Raw genomic sequence first — 19,091 nt, 5'->3', positions numbered from 1 at the left:
ATATGCATTACCTTTTTAATATAAACATCATGCATTCAAAATCTACCTTGAATCAGAGCTGTGTGTGTACCATTACGTAAGCTCTCCCTCGCCCGCGGCCGAGAAAGTCGGTCACCGTGGTCGCGGCTGGACTACCTAGCGGTCAGTGGTTATCTAATACACGAGAGTTGCGTCTCTCATATATGTGTTTATTTATCCGCAAACTCAAGAATTGTTTTAGTTTTGATTACACAAAATCTTTTGTGGATTAAACGATTGGATGTCAAGTAAGAAATACATGTAGTTCATTTAATTAATAAAAGCAATGTCATTCAGCTCTAAAGCAATAATAGACATAGATCAATTGTGGGTTTTTAGTTTAAAATAAAGAACTTCTATTTGATAGAGTAAGGTCATTATACTGCAAACTTTTCAAATCTTCCTTGGTTCTGAGCTGTGCGTTTCTGTGCGTTGTACCTTTACGTAATCTATCCTTCGCCCACGGCCGAGGAGATCAGCCACGGCTGCATTACCTAGCGGTAAGCGGTTATTTAATACACAAGATTCGCACACCGCGACTTATGAACGTGTTTGAGTTAATATAGCCGTATATACAAGAACTGTTTTAATTTTATGTTATAAAGGTTTGTCCTACTTGTATATATTTAATTAAATATTTGAGTGTAAATGAATATTAATGAACGATATTACTCCATATCGGAAAAATCGTTAGACATAAACTAATGGTTGGTTGGTTTATGTAAACTACTTTAAAAACTGTACAATTAATGTTTTAAATCAACACCCCCCACCCCACCCCCCTCAAATATTAAACCTTTAAATAATGATCATCCCTCGCACATGGCTGAGGAGATCCGGCGCGAGTGGTTAAGTGATCCGCGGTCGGTTCGTGTTCTTCTACATGTACCTTATGACGCGTTTATGTTTCATATTTTGCACGGACACAACTTTATTTTATTATGTTTTCAACTATTATATTGGTTTAAGATAAAGTTATTTTACTTTTACAGTTGATTAAGCATTGATTTATACGATAGCGTACAAGGTAGTTTAAAAATCAAATCAAACTAGAGCAGAGCTCGTGGCAAAGCCCCGAGTAGGTCTTCCGTTGTTGCTGCGAGTTGAAAATATATGTTATATGGTGTCAAACGATTATAATGACTATACTTTCAGTTCTGCTTTTGTTATAAAAACGTGTTGTGATTGAAAGCCTGTATATAAAACGTGTTTTGAAACAAAGAAAGGAAGAAAATATTTTAGGAAAACTATTTGTCGAGCAGAGTTTATTTAATCGTTTCAAACATTCTTTAAAAAATGAGATGTTTACTCATGATTCATGTCAGGAATTGTATTTCTTTTTTAAACTGAACCCGCCTACAAAACACGTAAACCTTTCTCAAAGATAACTTCTATATTAAAATATTTCTAAATTTTTTAAGACTATGTGCAAGTTTAGAATTGTGTGCTGACAAAATTTACAGACCCTAAAACGTACTACTACACCAAAAAAGCGTGCGGCCTACGTGCGAGAAACGTTTCGTGTAAACCTTTTAGAGTTTCATGTAAACCGTTTAGCGTTTCGGGCAAAGCGTGTAAATCGTTTCGAGCAAAGCGTGCGAGAACCGTGTGAAACGTTCATCAGATTTCATTCGGAACTCTCTGACAAGTTAATTGTTTCAAAATGGCGCCCGTGTTTTACATTACTTTAACAAAATTGAGCGAATTTTTAACAAACAAAAGAAAGGTATATATATTAAAAGACGACTAGTAACAGATAATTACATGTATATTTAACGTTTTCATGCGATGTTTCAGTACTGAAACAATATTAAAATTCGCTATACATAAAAAATATTAAATATTTATTTACATCGATAACTCTTACTGAGACCATTCGGCTGTGTACAAGCAGCACACATAACCTCGGACATCGGGTGAGACCTGCACCTGGCTAAACCTGTCAATCAAACTCTGTGTATTTGTTTTCATTGGATGGTCAGGCGTCTCTCTTTTGTCAAAAGCCAATGGAAAATTAATGACTTCAAGGTAATCGGAATACGTATTTGATGAAGCACACAATTTAAATGATAGAAAATTTATTAATTATTTGAACAAAATTAAATGTAAACATAGAAAGGTAATAAAAAAATTAATTATTATGGGAATCTATACGCATGGTACTCAATTCAAATAGATTATATTATGATTTTATTATTTTATGTAGTAAAATCACCCTTCCAACTGTTACTCAATTACATAACAATTGATGACCTGGGGCTATAAATGTTCTGAGCTGTGTGCGCTGAAGCGACACAAGATTTTCGGTCGCATGCGGCAATTGAATTAACACAGACTGGCCGAATAAACAAAGGGGTGGGAAAGTGAAACAAAATGTTACACATAAGAAACCACCAAAAATGATTTTCGACAGATCTTGCTATCTTTTCTCCAATTAAAAAAAAAATCCAGCGCGAGCACCAGTCAGCGGGGCGGGAGGAGGGGGGGGGGCAGCAATGAGTTCGCTTCCACAATGAAACTACAGTAGTGATTAATATGTGACCGATAGAATCTAATCTAAAGTTGTTTAAACTCATGTGAATATTTTTTAAAATAATCATCGAATGCCTCAATTCAGGGCATTCCTTTATCGTGCTACCACCTACCGCAAACATGTAACATGGAACTTTGATTATAATTTGATTTGATTTTTAAACTACCTTATACGCTATCGTATAAATCAATGCTTAATCAACTGTACAAGTAAAATAGATTTATCTTTTCATCTTAAACCAATATAATAGTTGAAAACATAATAAAATATAGTTGTGTCCGTGCAAAATATGAAACATAAACGCGTCATAAGGTACATGTAGAAGAACACGAACCGACCGCGGATCACTTATCCACTCGCGCCGGATCTCCTCAGCCATGTGCGAGGGATTATCATCATTTAAATGTTTAATATTTGAGGGGGGGGGGGTGTTGATTTAAAACATTAATTGTACAGTTTTTAAAGTAGTTTACATAAACAAACCAACCATTAGTTTATGTCTAACGATTTTTCCGATTTGGAGTAATATCGTTCATTAATATTCATTTACACTCAAATATTTAATTAAATATATACAAGTAGGACAAACTTTTATAACATAAAATTAAAACAGTTCTTGTATATACGGCTATATTAACTCAAACACGTTCATATGCATGTAAGTGTAAGTCGCGGTGTGCGAATCTTGTGTATTAAATAACCGCTTACCGCTAGGTAATGCAGCCGTCGCTGATCTCCTCGGCCGTGGGCAAAGAATATATTTCGTAAAGGTACAACGCACAGAAACGCACAGCTCACAACCAAGGAAGATTTGAAAAGTTTGCAATATAATGACCTTACTCTATCAAATAGAAGTTATATATTTTAAACTTAAACCCCACAATTGATCTTTGTCTATTATTGCTTTAGAGAATGACATTGCTTTTATTAATTAAATGAACTATTTCTTACTTGACATCCAATCGTTTAATCCACAAAAGATTTTGTGTAATCAAAACTAAAACAATTCTTGAGTTCGCGGCTAAATAAACTCATATATGAGAGACGCAACTCTCGTGTATTAGATAACCGCTGACCGCTAGGTAGTCCAGCCGCGAGCATGGTGACCGATTTTCTCGGCCGCGGGCGAGGGAGAGCTTACGTAATGGTACACACACACACAGCTCTGATTCAAGGTAGATTTTAAATGCATGGAGTTAATAAATAAAATGTAATGCATAGAGTTTTTTAATTCCATATTTTGTGGTTAAAAAGAAAAGAAAAAGAATGTTTTGTTTTCCAATTGCCGTTTTTAATGATTGTGCACTATAAGAACTTAACAACAATGACTTAAACTCCTAAAAAAAAGCATGAACTCCAACAAAAAAAAAATTCTTATAAATTAATGCCTCCTGTATAAACCAGCATACTTTCTGCGGCAACTTTATGCCAGTTGTACGCACAAAGACTTTCGTTAACTTGTCAAATGAAAACAGGTACATGTCAACATGTAAAGCTTTTTACACTCATACTACACAAATCACTTACAAAAAAATATTGTTACGACCTTTATGAGATCCCAACAAACAACTTTTCCAGCGACATCCATATCAAAATCCAAACCGTTTTTGAGTTATTAAGCAAAAACTTTTAGGGGCTATTGGCCCTTAATTTAAGGAGCCAGCCCTTTTTTATTGGTGTCAAATGAAAGTCCTTGATATTCTGCACAACTTTTATTCTACATGTCTTAGCAAAATATTTTTCGTTAAAAAGATATAAAGGAAAATATGTCTAAATTTTTGCACTTTTTGGAATCCTGTTTGTTGACCCCCTACCTTTTCCTAAATAAGGAACGTAATCCAAAAACAAAAACCGATGTATACAACTTCAATGTCTTTGTTATTCAAATTCGTTGGATTCCCATTCCCTGCTATCATAGTCTCGGAGCCTTTGTCTGGAAACCAAAGGCCCTAAAAATTTTTAAAAGGGGAATAACTCGTTAACGGAAAGGGAATTCTAATTTTTATGAATTGATGAAGATAGTGTTTTGTAAAGTCCATTAGCCCTGAAAATTTGAGCAAAATCCGTTCAGAAATGAGCATGATATGAAGCCTCAAAGTTCGCGTCTAGGAAGAAAAAAAAAAAAAGAAAAATAAGAATAATCTTAACCCGCACAATAATAGAAAGGTCTTCCGTTGGAAACGGAAGACCTTAATTATAATCAAAGTTCCATGTTACATGTTTGCGGTAGGTGCTAGCACGATAAAGGAATGCCCTGAATTGAGGCATTCGATGATTATTTTAGAAAATATTCACATGAGTTTAAACAACTTTAGATTAGATTCTATCGGTCACATATTAATCACTTCTGTAGTTTCATTGTGGAAGCGAACTCATTGCTGCCCCCCCCCCCCCACTCCTCCCGCCCCGCTGACAGGTGCTCGCGCTGGATTTTTTTTTAATTGGAGAAAAGATATCAAGATCTGTCGAAAAACATTTTTGGTGGTTTCTTCTTATGTGTAACATTTTGTTTCACTTTCCCACCCCTTTGTTTATTCGGCCAGTCTGTGTTAATTCAATTGCCGCATGCGATCGAGAATCTTGTGCCGCTTCAGCGCACACAGCTCAGAACATTTATAGCCCCAGGTCAACAATTGTTATGTAATTGAGTAACAGTTGGAAGGGTGATTTTACTACATAAAATAATAAAATCATAATATAATCTATTTTAATTGAGTACCATGCGTATAGATTCCCATAATAATTAATTTTTTTATTTCCTTTCAATGTTTACATTTAATTTTGTTCAAATAATTAATAAATTTTCTATCATTTAAATTGTGTGCTTTATCAAATTCTGATTCCGATTACCTTGAATTCATTAATTTTCCATTGGCTTTTGACAAAAGAGAGACGCCTGACCATCCAATGAAAACAAATACACAGAGTTTGATTGACAGGTTCAGCCAGGTGCAGGTCTCGCCCGATGTCCGAGGTTATGTGTGCTGCTTGTACACAGCCGAATGGTCTCAGTAAGAGTTATCGATGTAAATAGATAATCGTGCAAGTTAAAGTTGATTTAGGTTTGTTCCAATAGAAATCATGTTTCGCTAACTGTATTTAATATTTTTTATGTATAGCGAATTTTAATATTGTTTCAGTACTGAAACATCGCATGAAAACGTTAAATATACATGTACTCTGTAACTAGTCGTCTTTTGATACATATACCTTTCTTTTGTTTGTTAAAAATTCGTTCAATTTTGTTAAAGTAATGTAAAACATGTAAAACACGCGCGCCATTTTGAAACAATTAACTTGTCAGAGAGTTCCGAATGAAATCTGATGAACGTTTCAAACGGTTCTCGCACGCTTTGCTCGAAACGATTTACACGCTTTGCCCGAAACGCTAAACGGTTTACATGAAACTCTAAAAGGTTTACACGAAACGTTTCTCGCACGTTGGCCGCACGCTTTTTTGGTGTAGTAGTACGTTTTAGGGTCTGTAAATTTTGTCAGCACGCAATTCTAAACTTGCACATAGTCTTCTAAAATTTAGAAATATTTTAATATAGAAGTTATCTTTGAGAAAAGTTTACGTGTTTTGTAGGCGAGTTCAGTTTAAAAAAGAAATACAATTCCTGACATGAATCATGAGTACATACTGTTTAATGTTTATAACAATGCTTGCTACCCTTTGAAAATTTAACTCGCCATCAAACATGATCTCATTTTTTAAACAATGTTTGAAACGATTACATAAACTCTGCTCGACAAATAGTTTTCCTAAAATATTTTCTTCCTTTCTTTTTTCAAAACACGTTTTATATACAGACTTTCAATTACAACACATTTTTATAACAAAAGCAGAACTGAAAGTATAGTCATTATAATCGTAACATATATTTTCAACTCGCAGCAACAACGGAAGACCTACTCGGGGCTTTGCCACGAGCTCTGCTCTAGTTGGATACTATTATTTGTTATTGTTAAATGACTTTTTGAGGAATTTAAAAAGAGATGCAGACATGGTAGACAGTTTGTGTTAAACGCAAATACGATATTTTATACCTTTTGATAAACAAAAACTATATTTCATAGATGTAGATCAATACAGATGTTTGGAATTGTCAAATTTATTTTAGTTATCAATATCCAATATAAGACAGCTTATAAATGTATAAATACGAAATCTGTGTAATTCAACTATAACATGAACTGTGTATAGTCATCCATTATAGGCTGGATTAATCTTACGGTACTCCCTTGGCTATCTGGTTAAATAAATCAAGGGCTATGTTGGTGATTGCTATTTACCAGTATTTTAATGTGCATGACAGTGTCATTAATCGCAATCAAGGTTATTGACGTCTTTTTTTAAACCTCAGTGACAAGCAAACCATTGTGAAGTTTGAACAGTTTAATAATGAGGGGCCACAATATGGCTGAAATTAAAAATTCAACAAATTTGAAAACTATAAAATATATCTTTGAAAGCAAATGTATGACTTGAACGTTTACTTTCTGACCAATACTTTTAATACATGACGACACAATGATAACATATTGTATGTTTTATCAGTTTCAATGTTTGCTTCATATACATATAAATATATATATATATATATATATATATATATATATATATATATATATATATATATATATATATATATATATATATATATATATATATATATATATATATATATATTATTTGCTTGATTTTACCATTGGCATCTGATCATGGAGCAACACTTCATGTTTTGTGGACATGTAAGTATTTCGTAGTTTTACCAATAAAGCAATGGAGTATAATAATATTGTCTAGGTAAAACCCTCGGTTTTTCTATTGTCCCTCGTCTTTGTTGAAGATACACATGTGCAGTGGATATTTTTAGTAAGCAGATGTACATTGTGCCATTTAAATTAAATATAACAGAGACGACGGTAAGTGGATTTAGACATATAAAGATAAGTTGATTGATCGAAATCTAATGTATAAAATTAGATATTTTTTATCGAGTAATTTTTGTATTTGGCATTTATATATATCAATACTGAAACTTTGGTTATACTTACATTGCATCGACATTAAATCGAAACCGAAAGTAGAAATTAAAAAAAAAAACGGACCTTGTGATATGTTTATGGCACTGAAATAATGTAGGTAAGTATATAATCTAAATACATGTGCGACTTTATATACGGAACATGTAGTTTATCGAACTTTATGTAAAACTCGATAACATTTGTATACAATAAAGTTTTAATTTGGTCATACTTACATGCATTTGTGTTTAAAATTGCAAAACAAGCGTTTCTGGGCAATATACAATTTAAATAATGCATGACAAAGTATGAAAGATAAACATTTGTTATCACACCTGTGTGATAATGTTCTTTGTTAAATTACATCAAATGAATATATTTGTTTCTATCTTTTCTATCTAAACGTGAAAAAGTGTCCGTGCTATTTCTCGTGGTGAATACCCATCGAAACTACATGTAGTTTTTAATCTCGAAACACCTTCTGTTGTCATCCGTGTCGCTGTGTTACATTCAAAGTCCGATAACTCTAATTTATTTACCAGCGAGAGAATCTACATCGCTGAGAAATTAAGTTGTTTATGGTTTAATAAATTAATGTTTACTGACTTCACACGATAGCAAGTTTAATGTCCCCCTCGATAGTAACTATTTCCTTCGGCTTTGCCTTGTGAAATAGTTGAATGGGGACAATAAACTTGCTATCGTCCTCATACACATTAATCAAATTGGTATAAATTATATTACTTTTCTTTTTGATTTATAGGACAATGGCATGTCGAACACCTTCAATTCAGTATGCAGTGATGTATTTATATATACCTTATATTCTTCTAGCAGTAAGCCTTTTTTATTCTGTTTTTTATATCATGACTAACAATAACAAATTTGAATTGATGATATAATCAAACGTGATATTTTAGAATCTTTTTACATACTTAAATCTAAATATTGAGATTTGAAGGATATCTTGATATACACCGAAAAATGATGAGTTTTAAACGTGCTGAAATTATTTTAAGTTTTATAATCTTAATTTTTTAGATCATATTTACACGTTTATATTGCTTTTATTTAGCTTTTTTATGTTTTTAATTTGAGGGTTTTTTTAAACACTCTTTGAAGTAATTTCGTTAATAAATATAAGACTTATACGAGGGTTGTCCAAAAAGTTCGTGGACACATGTAATTTCATTCTAAATAACGACGCTATATTTAGAAAAGTATTAAAATATTTTAATATAGACTCAGAATCAGAACAATGTACATTCTCATAATGTAGTTTCACTACAAAAACATTGCCTGCATAGGCCGCACGGCCCAGTCTGACGGTTACACGACGTTTTTATAACGTCGTACGTAGCGCGTTGGTTTCTGTTACTTTTCAACGTAGTGACCTTTGCACTGCAAACACTTCTCACACCTTCTTAGCCATGAATCGAACACATCCGAATACCATTTACTGTCGATTTTAGATACAATGGTTCGAGTAGCATATTTAAGTTAATCAGAATCCTCAAATCTTACTCCTCTTAGCTGTGATTTGATGAAAGGAAAAATTGCAAAATCCATCGGAGCAAGATCCGGACTGAATGGCGGGTGTTCAAAAGATCGAATCCTAGGAGTTCGATTTCCAGACACGTAGAAGCTGCAGTATGTGCAGGTGCATTATCTTGGTGTAGGATGATATTTCAAAGGTCCACAGCCATGGCAGGGCGTTTTTTCTTAATTGCCTTAACTAAGTCGCGGCTTAACACTTGTAATAAATAAAACCAATGTTTCGTTTGGTACACTGTAAGTGGCTTTAGAATATGTGAATTTATTCATATATATAGTAATTAATATAGTCTTTTTTGTGCTCATCGGATAAAAGTCGGGGCACCCATCTTGCGCAAACACGACTCATACAGAAGTCTTCAGTGAGGATATTAAAAACCGAAGATTTGCTAACATCACTTTTTGACGCAACTTCTCTTAACGTTAGACGTCTGTCCTTCATGACAATGTCATGAATGCGGGATTTCGTTATATCGTCACAAAGCAAAGGCCTTCCACTTCTTTCAGCGTCTTTTAAATCGCAAACTCCATCTGAAAATCGTTTGTGCCACTTGTAGACTAGTGATCTTGATATGTGTCGATGCCTTTTTGTGTTCTCCATCATTTGTTTTGTTTCGATAGGTGTTTTCTCCGAGTCTACGCATAATTTAATGATGGCGCGCTGTTCCATGCGATCCGCCGACGTCGCTTTTTCTGGCGTTTTCAAAGACATGTTCTTGCCGTAAACTCCTTGAAATATGCTCTGCTCAATTAAAACGGCTTTAAATGACGTATGAAAATGACGTTCACAATTCTGACTATGTCACAGTTGAATATTTTGACGTTTTTACCTGTATTAAAAATACTGTTAATATTCATATCTTAAAACTCAATCTCGAAGTTTGGACACTTTTGACAATGGGCCGTTCGTGCTTTTCGCGACACTTTAATACAGTAAAATTCAAATTCAATTTTAATGAAAACATTCAAAACCACTTTAATCTGATTTGGAATTTTATGACAAATATTTTGGTATACAATATGCATATATAAACCCGTTTAAAATGACAAAAAACGCGATTGTCCACGAACTTTTTGGACAGCCCTCGTATTGACCCCGTCCATTTGTTGCCAACATTTTGATTGTACTCAAGGTTGATCTTAACCTCAAAAGTAAAAGTAATGAATTATAATAGAAAAAAGTTGTGATGGCGGAGTCTGACCAGTCATGAATTCCAATCAAGTTTGAAACTGCCCACTACCTCCATCCAAAATATAAATGCAAAAAAAAAACAACACCGAAAAACAATGACTACAGTGTACATGCAAAAATCATAGTATAAGTTGCAATTCTATTGAAGAGAGGAGAGAACTGCCCTCAATCTATTCCAACTGTAGCCGTTGTGGATGACTGTCCCCAAAATGCCGTAGAATGGGTAAAGAGGATGGAGTTAAAAAAATGTAATTTTATCAACCAGAACTGTACTACGCTTGATAATTTTGAATATCATTGTCTCACAAACAAGTTTCAACACATATTTGTAGAAGTATGCGCGCCCAACAAGATGATTGTAGGTAAGGAATATCATTAAGTGTTTAAAAAAAAATTCTGCAGTGATTCTAATATTTGATGAGAGAATATTTTTCATTTATTTGTATTTTCTTTGCACGTCAGGTCAAAATTGTCCATATTATGATGTGCAACATAATTTCATTAATTATAACCTCAACCAACCGTGTAAGGAGCACAAAAAACCATGTCCGTCTGTGTACACATCCAGTTCGGTATATCTTTGTAAGTATCTTGTTTTGATAAATCATTGTCACCCAATTACTTAATTACCTTAACTTGATGTCCAATCAAGTTATTGAAACTCGTATTAATGCAATATATCTTGCATTGCTACTCAACTATTATGCTGTTCTCATTATCATAATTTTCATTAACTTTGTGCATATTTGTGGAATATCTTGGATCGTATATGTGGAGATCTGATCGTTTTCATATTCCTTATAAGTCAAATTATTAGACATATTGAAATATTCTAGGAATCTATGATATGTCTCAAAAATATTGGAACACGCCTCATACAGACGTCCATCAAGTCTTATGAAAACGCAATCTGTAATCTATTTCGGAAATGCGATGATCGATTTCAGAAGTCTATCTAGATATGAAGGGATTACATAAAAAAAAAAACCCAGAAAGAAGATGAAAAAAGAAATGTATAATTATTTCAATATTGACAGATCAAGAATGTTACAATGAAGCTCGAAATAGCAAGGCGCACAGCAACGACAATCTCCGAAACGAAGATAGTTCAGTACCAGGGTATGGATGTGAACATACTTTAAATTGTATTAGTTTATTTCAAATTTATTTTGATTTTATCTGTCTTTGCCTAGCAAAAATTCTGAAATGAATATAATTATCATGACGTTTGGAAAATGCAAGTACATAGTTACATATTTTGTTAAATTATTATTCATTTTCTGTGGAATAGTGAAACTAGGGTAATTTATTTAACAGTTTTATTCATTACCTTGAATCATATGTTTTACAATTTATCATATGATTTGGTATGAACACACATTGTAATTTATCTGTTAATGTAACGATTTTACATGTATTTGGTTATTGGACAGTTCAACAATCATTCACTTGTATCAATTTTACTTTATAGATAAGTTTTTTTTTTATTTCTATAGAATAAAAATAAAAATAATACAGGCAAGTCCGTGCAAACACATATAATGATAATGTATTTTGGCTTTATATTTGGCGACTGAATAACACATTCTAATAAATGATAGCAGTATTTTGGGGTTCAAGATATGTTTTCGAAAAAATGATGTTAATTTAAGAGCAAAATGCTCTGCTATGTACTTATTTTTTTATTTTTTTTATTTTTTTTAAATAACATTCTAAATATGTATCTAAGTGTAATAAAGATAGTTTAACTACTATTTCAGGAAACAATATTTCCTTCAACTCCAAATTAAAATTTCCTGGATTTTGGCAATTCTATTTACATTATTTATGGTAGTCTTGATTTACATTTGCTGGCCTAAAAAGAGTTCAAGACTCAAACAGATGTGCAATGGTAAGTAAGAGGGTGGAAAAATACATCAATATCAAACCAGAAGAGAAATAAATGATTTATATTAAAATGATTATTGATGTGCTGAAGACAACTTAGTGTAGCCTTGATTATTGTACTTGAATGATAAAATATAATGCACATCTAAAATTGATTTCGTAGAATCATATTTAATTTAATTAAATAGAATTATACAGGTGTATAACAATAAAAACAATTTACAGAACTATTCTTGCAATCTGAAATGTACATGTGCATATCTTTCAGTAGTGCAACAAGTCATTGGAATATCGGAATTTATTATTATTTATATTTTTTTGGCAAAAAGCAATTCAGCAACGTATGCTTGGGAAATCTCCTTTGACGAATGATGAAGAAAGCGAGGAATTAAATGCAAACCAACCGGAAACTACAACGGAAGTATCAACCGATTAACAGAAATGTACTTAACTTCCGAGACGAAACGAGCGCCAGGAAAAAAAAATGCTGTTATGCATATTTTACCTAAAAACTCATTAATGCATGACCATTATTTCCTCAAAATACAAGTACTATCTCATCAATATAGTATTTATTGTTCAAAATGTGTAGTAAATGTCTTAAAGTGAATACGTTGGGTTACAGAATTGTTCGTGATTTTAGATCCAAAGACTCCAAACATTATATTTTACAATTGAATGTTCATTCCATAACATCTAAAGACAGTTACTTGTTACTTATATCAATAACAAATACAGGCATTTTTGAAATGAGAAATTTCCGTTTTTATGGGAAAATCTAACATTACAAATTTCTAGGAGAGTCATTCCTTCATCAAAACCACAAGGTTCATGTAAGATTTGTTTATGAATATCCATTTATTGGTTTGTTGTTATAATTTTTGATTGTTTTTGCAAGCCCATCTCTTTTTCTTATTTTCGTATTATATTCCCATCTATTATTTTATTAACTAAACATGACCTTTTTTTTATTTTACCTTTTCCTTGCATTTTTAAACCAAAAATCTCTAAATACAAAATTAATATTTACTTAAAAACAGAGTAGCATATATTTTACACATATTTAAGGAGGCATTGCGCATCTAGTATAATACAGTTGAATTATACTTCTTATAAGGTTTTTTCGATATCACTTATAAAATTGAACACAATAAATAAAATTCAGATAAAAATATTTATATTTTTTAAGGAATCTTTTTTTTAAAACGATTTTTCCGTTGTTGGGCAGGGGAGGGTTGCCATTGCACTTTTCTGACGTTATGATAAATGTAAGCTTTTTAGGAGTATTTTATAGGAAATAACATAAAAGAAAAAGTAAATATTGTATGCCGTTGAAATTTTATATACAGAATGATGCTATCCTCGAGGACATTTTCCTCATTTTTTGAATGAATCCATTTTACCAATCTTCATTCGTAATGCTCCAAATATATAGCAACATTTGGTGCATTTTAATATTTTGAGATGGCCCCCACTTAAAACCAGACGGTAGAATTTAGTATTCTTTACATACTAGGTAGGAAATGATTGTACTATTCATATAAAATAATTTGAGAGAAAAAGCTATTGTAGTGTTTTATAAAATATGCTTGGATGTGCGGAAAATTACAGTTTCCTATATATTCCTATAGTAAATGTACCTCTAAATTGAGATGGTTCCTAAAAAGAACAGACGGTCGATTTTCTTGAAAGTTCGCAAATAAACTACAGTTGGTTTAAATTACATTTGGTGAAACAATAAAGAGTTTTTCTATTGTAGTTTTTCAGCACAAAAAACCCAAGTCGGCCTCCGTAATGTTTAAGAAAAAACCTTACACTTAAAAAACAGAAAAAAAGATTTGACATTTTTGTAATGAAATAAAAAAAGAAGATAAATACTCGTATATTTTCTACATTTATCAATTTAACAGTTTGTTTTTGTCATTTTTCATTACTAAAATAAATGTATTTGACGTTCAGTATGATTTTGTTCTTTTACTTATCGAAATGGATCTTGGAAGGATACAATAAACACAAAAGAACACTCAGGGCGTCTTTCATTAAATCAAGTAAGGATGTCAGATTTATACCCACCCACCAAAAAGTTCTTAAATACTATTTAATGCAGCAGCTTGAACACTATCAGATGTTCTTGTTAAGTTATCATCTCAGACTTTTGAATTTTTCTCTTTGGTAGCATGTTCATTGTACCAAAGTGTCCATATTAGATCTGCTCTTTACTGTTAGATCTAGTGAAAATTCATTTGTTTTTATTACCAATACAGTCAGAGAAGTCAAGTGTGCCATTTATACAGGCTAGTACATTATCTTTCAATTGAACTAACACAACCAGCCCGTTTTTTTCATTACCCTTTTTTCTAATATTTCTCCTAAAGCCCAATTTACAGGGAATGACTTCATATAATGATCTACCGATATTAACTTGAAGAACTTTAGAACTAGAATAAGATATAAACATGATTGTTTTTAAACCTACAATGAAGAGTAGGTATACAATCAGTTTATTATGTATGAAGAACAATAAATGTAAATAAAAAAACCCAAATATTATCAAGTTTGAACACAAGTATCTCCGTTGTTTCCAATACATGTACGTTGGTCTAAAAATGGTACAATAAAGACAAAATTCATTGCTACAGTTTTTCAGGATGTATTTGCAAAAAAAGACAGGATGCGATTACAAAAATGATACATTCAACTTACCGTTAACCAAAGGTTTGGCCACATCCGGTATCGACATCGTCACACTGATGCCATGAGGTTGGAGATCGCCCTCTGTGTCATATACGTATCTGCTTAGGATGTTGGTGTTTTAAAATATATCTTTTTATGTATAGTGTCTATCAATATTTAACAGGCTCTGGTTTGCTCAGTGTAAAATCAAAACCGATAACAACCAATTTCGGCTTCCGGTTTAACACGAATATACACCTATTTTAATTGCAACTAAGCATAGATGCTTCCTTTTGTCCTGACAATTTACAATATTTTAGCATGCAATTACAGTGTTTTTAACGTTAAAGTTGGCAATCGGCACGCACAATCCGATACACGTACGAATACGCAGGAAACACGGACGATCACCAACTTACTGAATTTTCACGATACACGAACGATAATGATAAAAAAAGCAAAAGACCGATTCTACACCATTTAGCAAGCAAAATTAAGTAAGTTTTACATTTTACGATTAGAAATAAGAAAACGTTTATGTATAGAAAAAAAATTGCGTTCTTTAAAAAATAATGATTTTGTTTGTGTTGCAATGCTTGTGTGTTGGATATTAAAAAAGCGATATGTACAATACCCAATTTTTTATTTTTTTTTTTTACCAGAAAACGATAAAATAGGATCCACAAACTAAGTAAAATGTATAGACTTCAAAACGAATATAAAGTTTTATCATAAGTTTTAATTAGGTATGAAAGAATTTAATATAATGCATAATCTACATGAAATTATAAACATAATAGTTTGCGTAATGTAATACCCTATATGTACGATTTAATTGTGCAAAATACAGGTAAATAGGCGAAATTGACGTGTTCCGATTTTGCTTCTGAACCACCTTGCCAAAAGAGCAACAGTGTTTTGAGTGTCGTTTTCAATTATTAGTTATAGTGTTTGCAGTAGTACCCACTCAACTTCGACGTCTTCCTTGCTGTCCTGTTCTTAAAACGATAGGCATAATATCATAAAATGTGATAGGCAAATTAATTTTTAAAGGCTCGTCTTAAAGAACCAGACTTAGTTTTTGCCTACAATCAAGAGTTTGGGCTTGCCAAACTATTAGTAAATCATAAAAAACAAATAAAAAACTAACTAAAATCGAGAGTAGATCTTCCATGCATTCTATTTAATGTAAGGTAGTCAGCACAACTTGGCATTGCCATTTCATTTAATACTGTATATATACACGGAACTATTCGCCCCCGTTTTATATTCGCCCCATTCGCCCTCGTTGTTAGCGGACGAATTTAAAACTGGGCGTATTCTATGTCGTAAATAATATTCCTGTTAACACATCTGTATCTTAGCGAATTCAAGACGGGGTTAAGCCGTATGCAAGTGAAACAGGGTGAAAATAACACGAAGCGAAAATAACTCTGTTTATAGTATATATTATTTCATTAAAATTTCATTCAAAGTGTAGTAGTTGTATGACTAGTATTTATGCTTAGAAGCAAGGGAAACAGTGACCAAAAAGTTTCCTTGTTCAAGCATGCGCTCTATATTTCCCATTCGTAAATAGATAAGAAAAATGTCAATTTTTGGCTGATTTTGATTGAAATATAGACATGGCGTCACTTCTGACGCCATATACTACCAGTGAGTGCAAATAAATCAAATAAATAGATAAAAAATATATTCAATATCAACTCTTCTAAAAAATTAGTTAACATTTTATTGTACCCGAAACACTTAAAAAATGGCGAATTATGGGGGCCAACTTTATCTCTTATCATATATAGTTCTTTGAAAATTTTAAGTCAAATTGTGTCCAAGTCCCTTTAATGTATCAAAATGAAAAGAGAAAAATTTAAGCATGAATAATAAACTCTAAAATGCACTTTTGTTTGGAAAACAATCTTTAAATCGTCCATTTGTCACAATTATGGCATTATGATTACAAATAACTATTGCTTTTGAGTAATGTTAGGTAATATTTATGGGCATATAACATAACTAATTGCTTGTGATAAAACAGAAATTGCATTTTTTCAAAGCCATAAAGAAGTTATATCGCACCTATATGAACGAAATATACTATACTTATATTAAAGTGTTGTGTTGTGCATGTACTATGCCTAAATAGTAGTCAGGGTTTGATACATAGTGCACTAGCCGGAGGCGAGTGCACTATGTATCAAACCCTGACTACTATTTAGGCATAGTATATATGCACAGCACAACACTATTGTTATTATTATGCCGAATGTTGAATATCTATAAGTAGCTGTGACGTTCGAGTGTTGACAAGTCCTTAAAAATAATCACTGGAAAAGCAAGCGTTTGTTTTTTTCTTCAAATTAATCAATTGATTTGATTGTTTATTTAATCACCAAGTTGTTGTACAATAAAAAGTCAACATAGGTTTATGTTCTTTTCAAGAAATGAGAGACATTTTACCTTACCGAGAAATGTTTAGCAGACGAAATCTCATTGAATTTTTTTTCTTGTACATTCTTTATCAAGCGTCATTTAAAAAAGCGTTTTTGTGATTCTCATGTAGAATTTCTTTGTAAAATGTTCAATCAATTTGTTCAAAAGTTTTTAAGAAACTTTAACTTAAAAATTACCGTCAATAATGAAGTGATTTTGGAAAAATGAATAATTTTAATTGCTTGAAGTCAGTCGTACATATCTACGTGTTATATATATATATATATATATATATATATATATATATATATATATATATATATATATATATATATATATATATATATATATATATATATACCGTTAATGTTTATAACGGCTAATTAAGCGTAGCGGTAACGCGTTGGGCTTCAAGCTGATATGATTTTAGCGTCGTGAGTTCGAATCCCGCTGTCGGAGCTTGAAAGATTTTCGTTGAAAACATTTGCCGTGCTCTATTTCGGCATAGTATGCTTACGCTATATAAATCCTTTGATACTATGCGAAAATAGATGAGTATTTAATATATAGTGACAAACTGACAGAAGGCATAATAAATGTATATAGTGAAGAACAATAACAACATCAAATACTCCCTGGTTGGCTGCTTAGATTATCCTATCGATTAGAGTATAACATGACAAAATTAAAAAAAAAACAAATAAAAATAGATGTTGCATATTATTTGTAAAAAAAATCTGCTTACACCCGTATATAGAAGCTACTACGTGTATTCTCAATAACACAATGAATGGCACTTATTTTAATTTTCATTTCTGTGTAACTGAAATTTAAAAGAAAATACTTTCAATTTAATTCTATTCCTTTTTTGCTAAAAGGATTCTGAGTGCTTCTGTATAACCTTTACGAAATTTAGGGCTTGATCATTGCATTTTCAACTTAGACTGGTATACATGTATGTACATGTATAAAATTATGTAAATTATTATAAAAATATAATGTCAAATGTATTGTTTACCAGAAGAGACAAGTACATACTACACGTATTTACTAATAGATATTTTCACTCTTAGATATTTCCTGTGGAAGCCATACTGGTAAAAAAAAATATGGTTAGTTTATAAAATCAATACTTTGCAATGCAAGAATTCCCTGAGAATTGTGCATACAACTTTGACGCAACGAATGGTCGGTACCACTTTTTATAAAACAGATCTAGTTTAGGAACCAAACAATACTTGCAATAGTCCTGGTCAAATTCAATTATTTTCACAAACAAAGATTTAAATGTGTAAACTGCAAAATAACAAAATTGCCTTCCAGTAATAAGTAATTGGCCTTGTATTTGATCATAATAATTTGATGACTATTAAAGTTGATTTACCGCATTTTTTTCCTCTAAATACCTAAAATATTTACGACACTTTGATTCAATATTTACATTTCGTCCCAAGTAAGGGCATTTCACTTCAACAATATGCATATCATCAATCACTCCATCGGGTGAAGCACCAAGAAATGGCTTAGGTATGTAATTAAAGAAGTCACATCCATTAACTTTTTGTTTGTATTTTTTATAGCTTTCCGTTCATAATTGTTCCTATGTAATGTTGCTTCGGATTTAATCTGCTTTGATGAAAATATTGTTTCACACAGTTTTTCCTTGTTTCGTTTCTCCGTCATGTGGGTTATCTGTCCAAAGCTTGAATCAGTTAATCGTCATGTCCTTTCCCCGAACCATTTCTTGTTAGCTGTCTGCCCACGTGTTGCAAC

At 32.0% G+C, this 19,091-nt stretch overlaps 1 protein-coding gene across 1 annotated transcript; it reads left to right on the top strand.

The window, feature by feature from the left end:
• The first annotated feature begins 7,673 nt into the window (after positions 1-7,673).
• On the top strand, positions 7,674-12,825 carry LOC105342205 (uncharacterized). Its single transcript, XM_034479142.2, has 7 exons — positions 7,674-7,696; positions 8,346-8,418; positions 10,477-10,690; positions 10,791-10,910; positions 11,366-11,447; positions 12,089-12,219; positions 12,545-12,825. Coding segments are annotated over exons 1-7 (729 nt in total). The 5' UTR covers positions 7,674-7,694; the 3' UTR covers positions 12,652-12,825.
• The last annotated feature ends 6,266 nt before the right edge of the window (positions 12,826-19,091 follow it).

Source organism: Magallana gigas, chromosome 9 (genome assembly GCF_963853765.1).
Source record: "Magallana gigas chromosome 9, xbMagGiga1.1, whole genome shotgun sequence".
Lineage (NCBI taxonomy): Eukaryota > Metazoa > Mollusca > Bivalvia > Ostreida > Ostreidae > Magallana > Magallana gigas.
Note: the sequence above shows the minus strand (reverse complement) of the source record. Positions and strands in the feature narration are given on the sequence as shown.

What these genes read in the sequence shown, in the direction of transcription:
- LOC105342205 (XM_034479142.2), top strand. An exon ending in GCCCAACAAGATGATTGTAG is followed by an intron (nt 10,691 to 10,790) that starts GTAAGGAATATC and finishes TTTGCACGTCAG; the next exon opens with GTCAAAATTGTCCATATTAT. An exon ending in ACTCAAACAGATGTGCAATG is followed by an intron (nt 12,220 to 12,544) that starts GTAAGTAAGAGG and finishes TTTGGCAAAAAG; the next exon opens with CAATTCAGCAACGTATGCTT.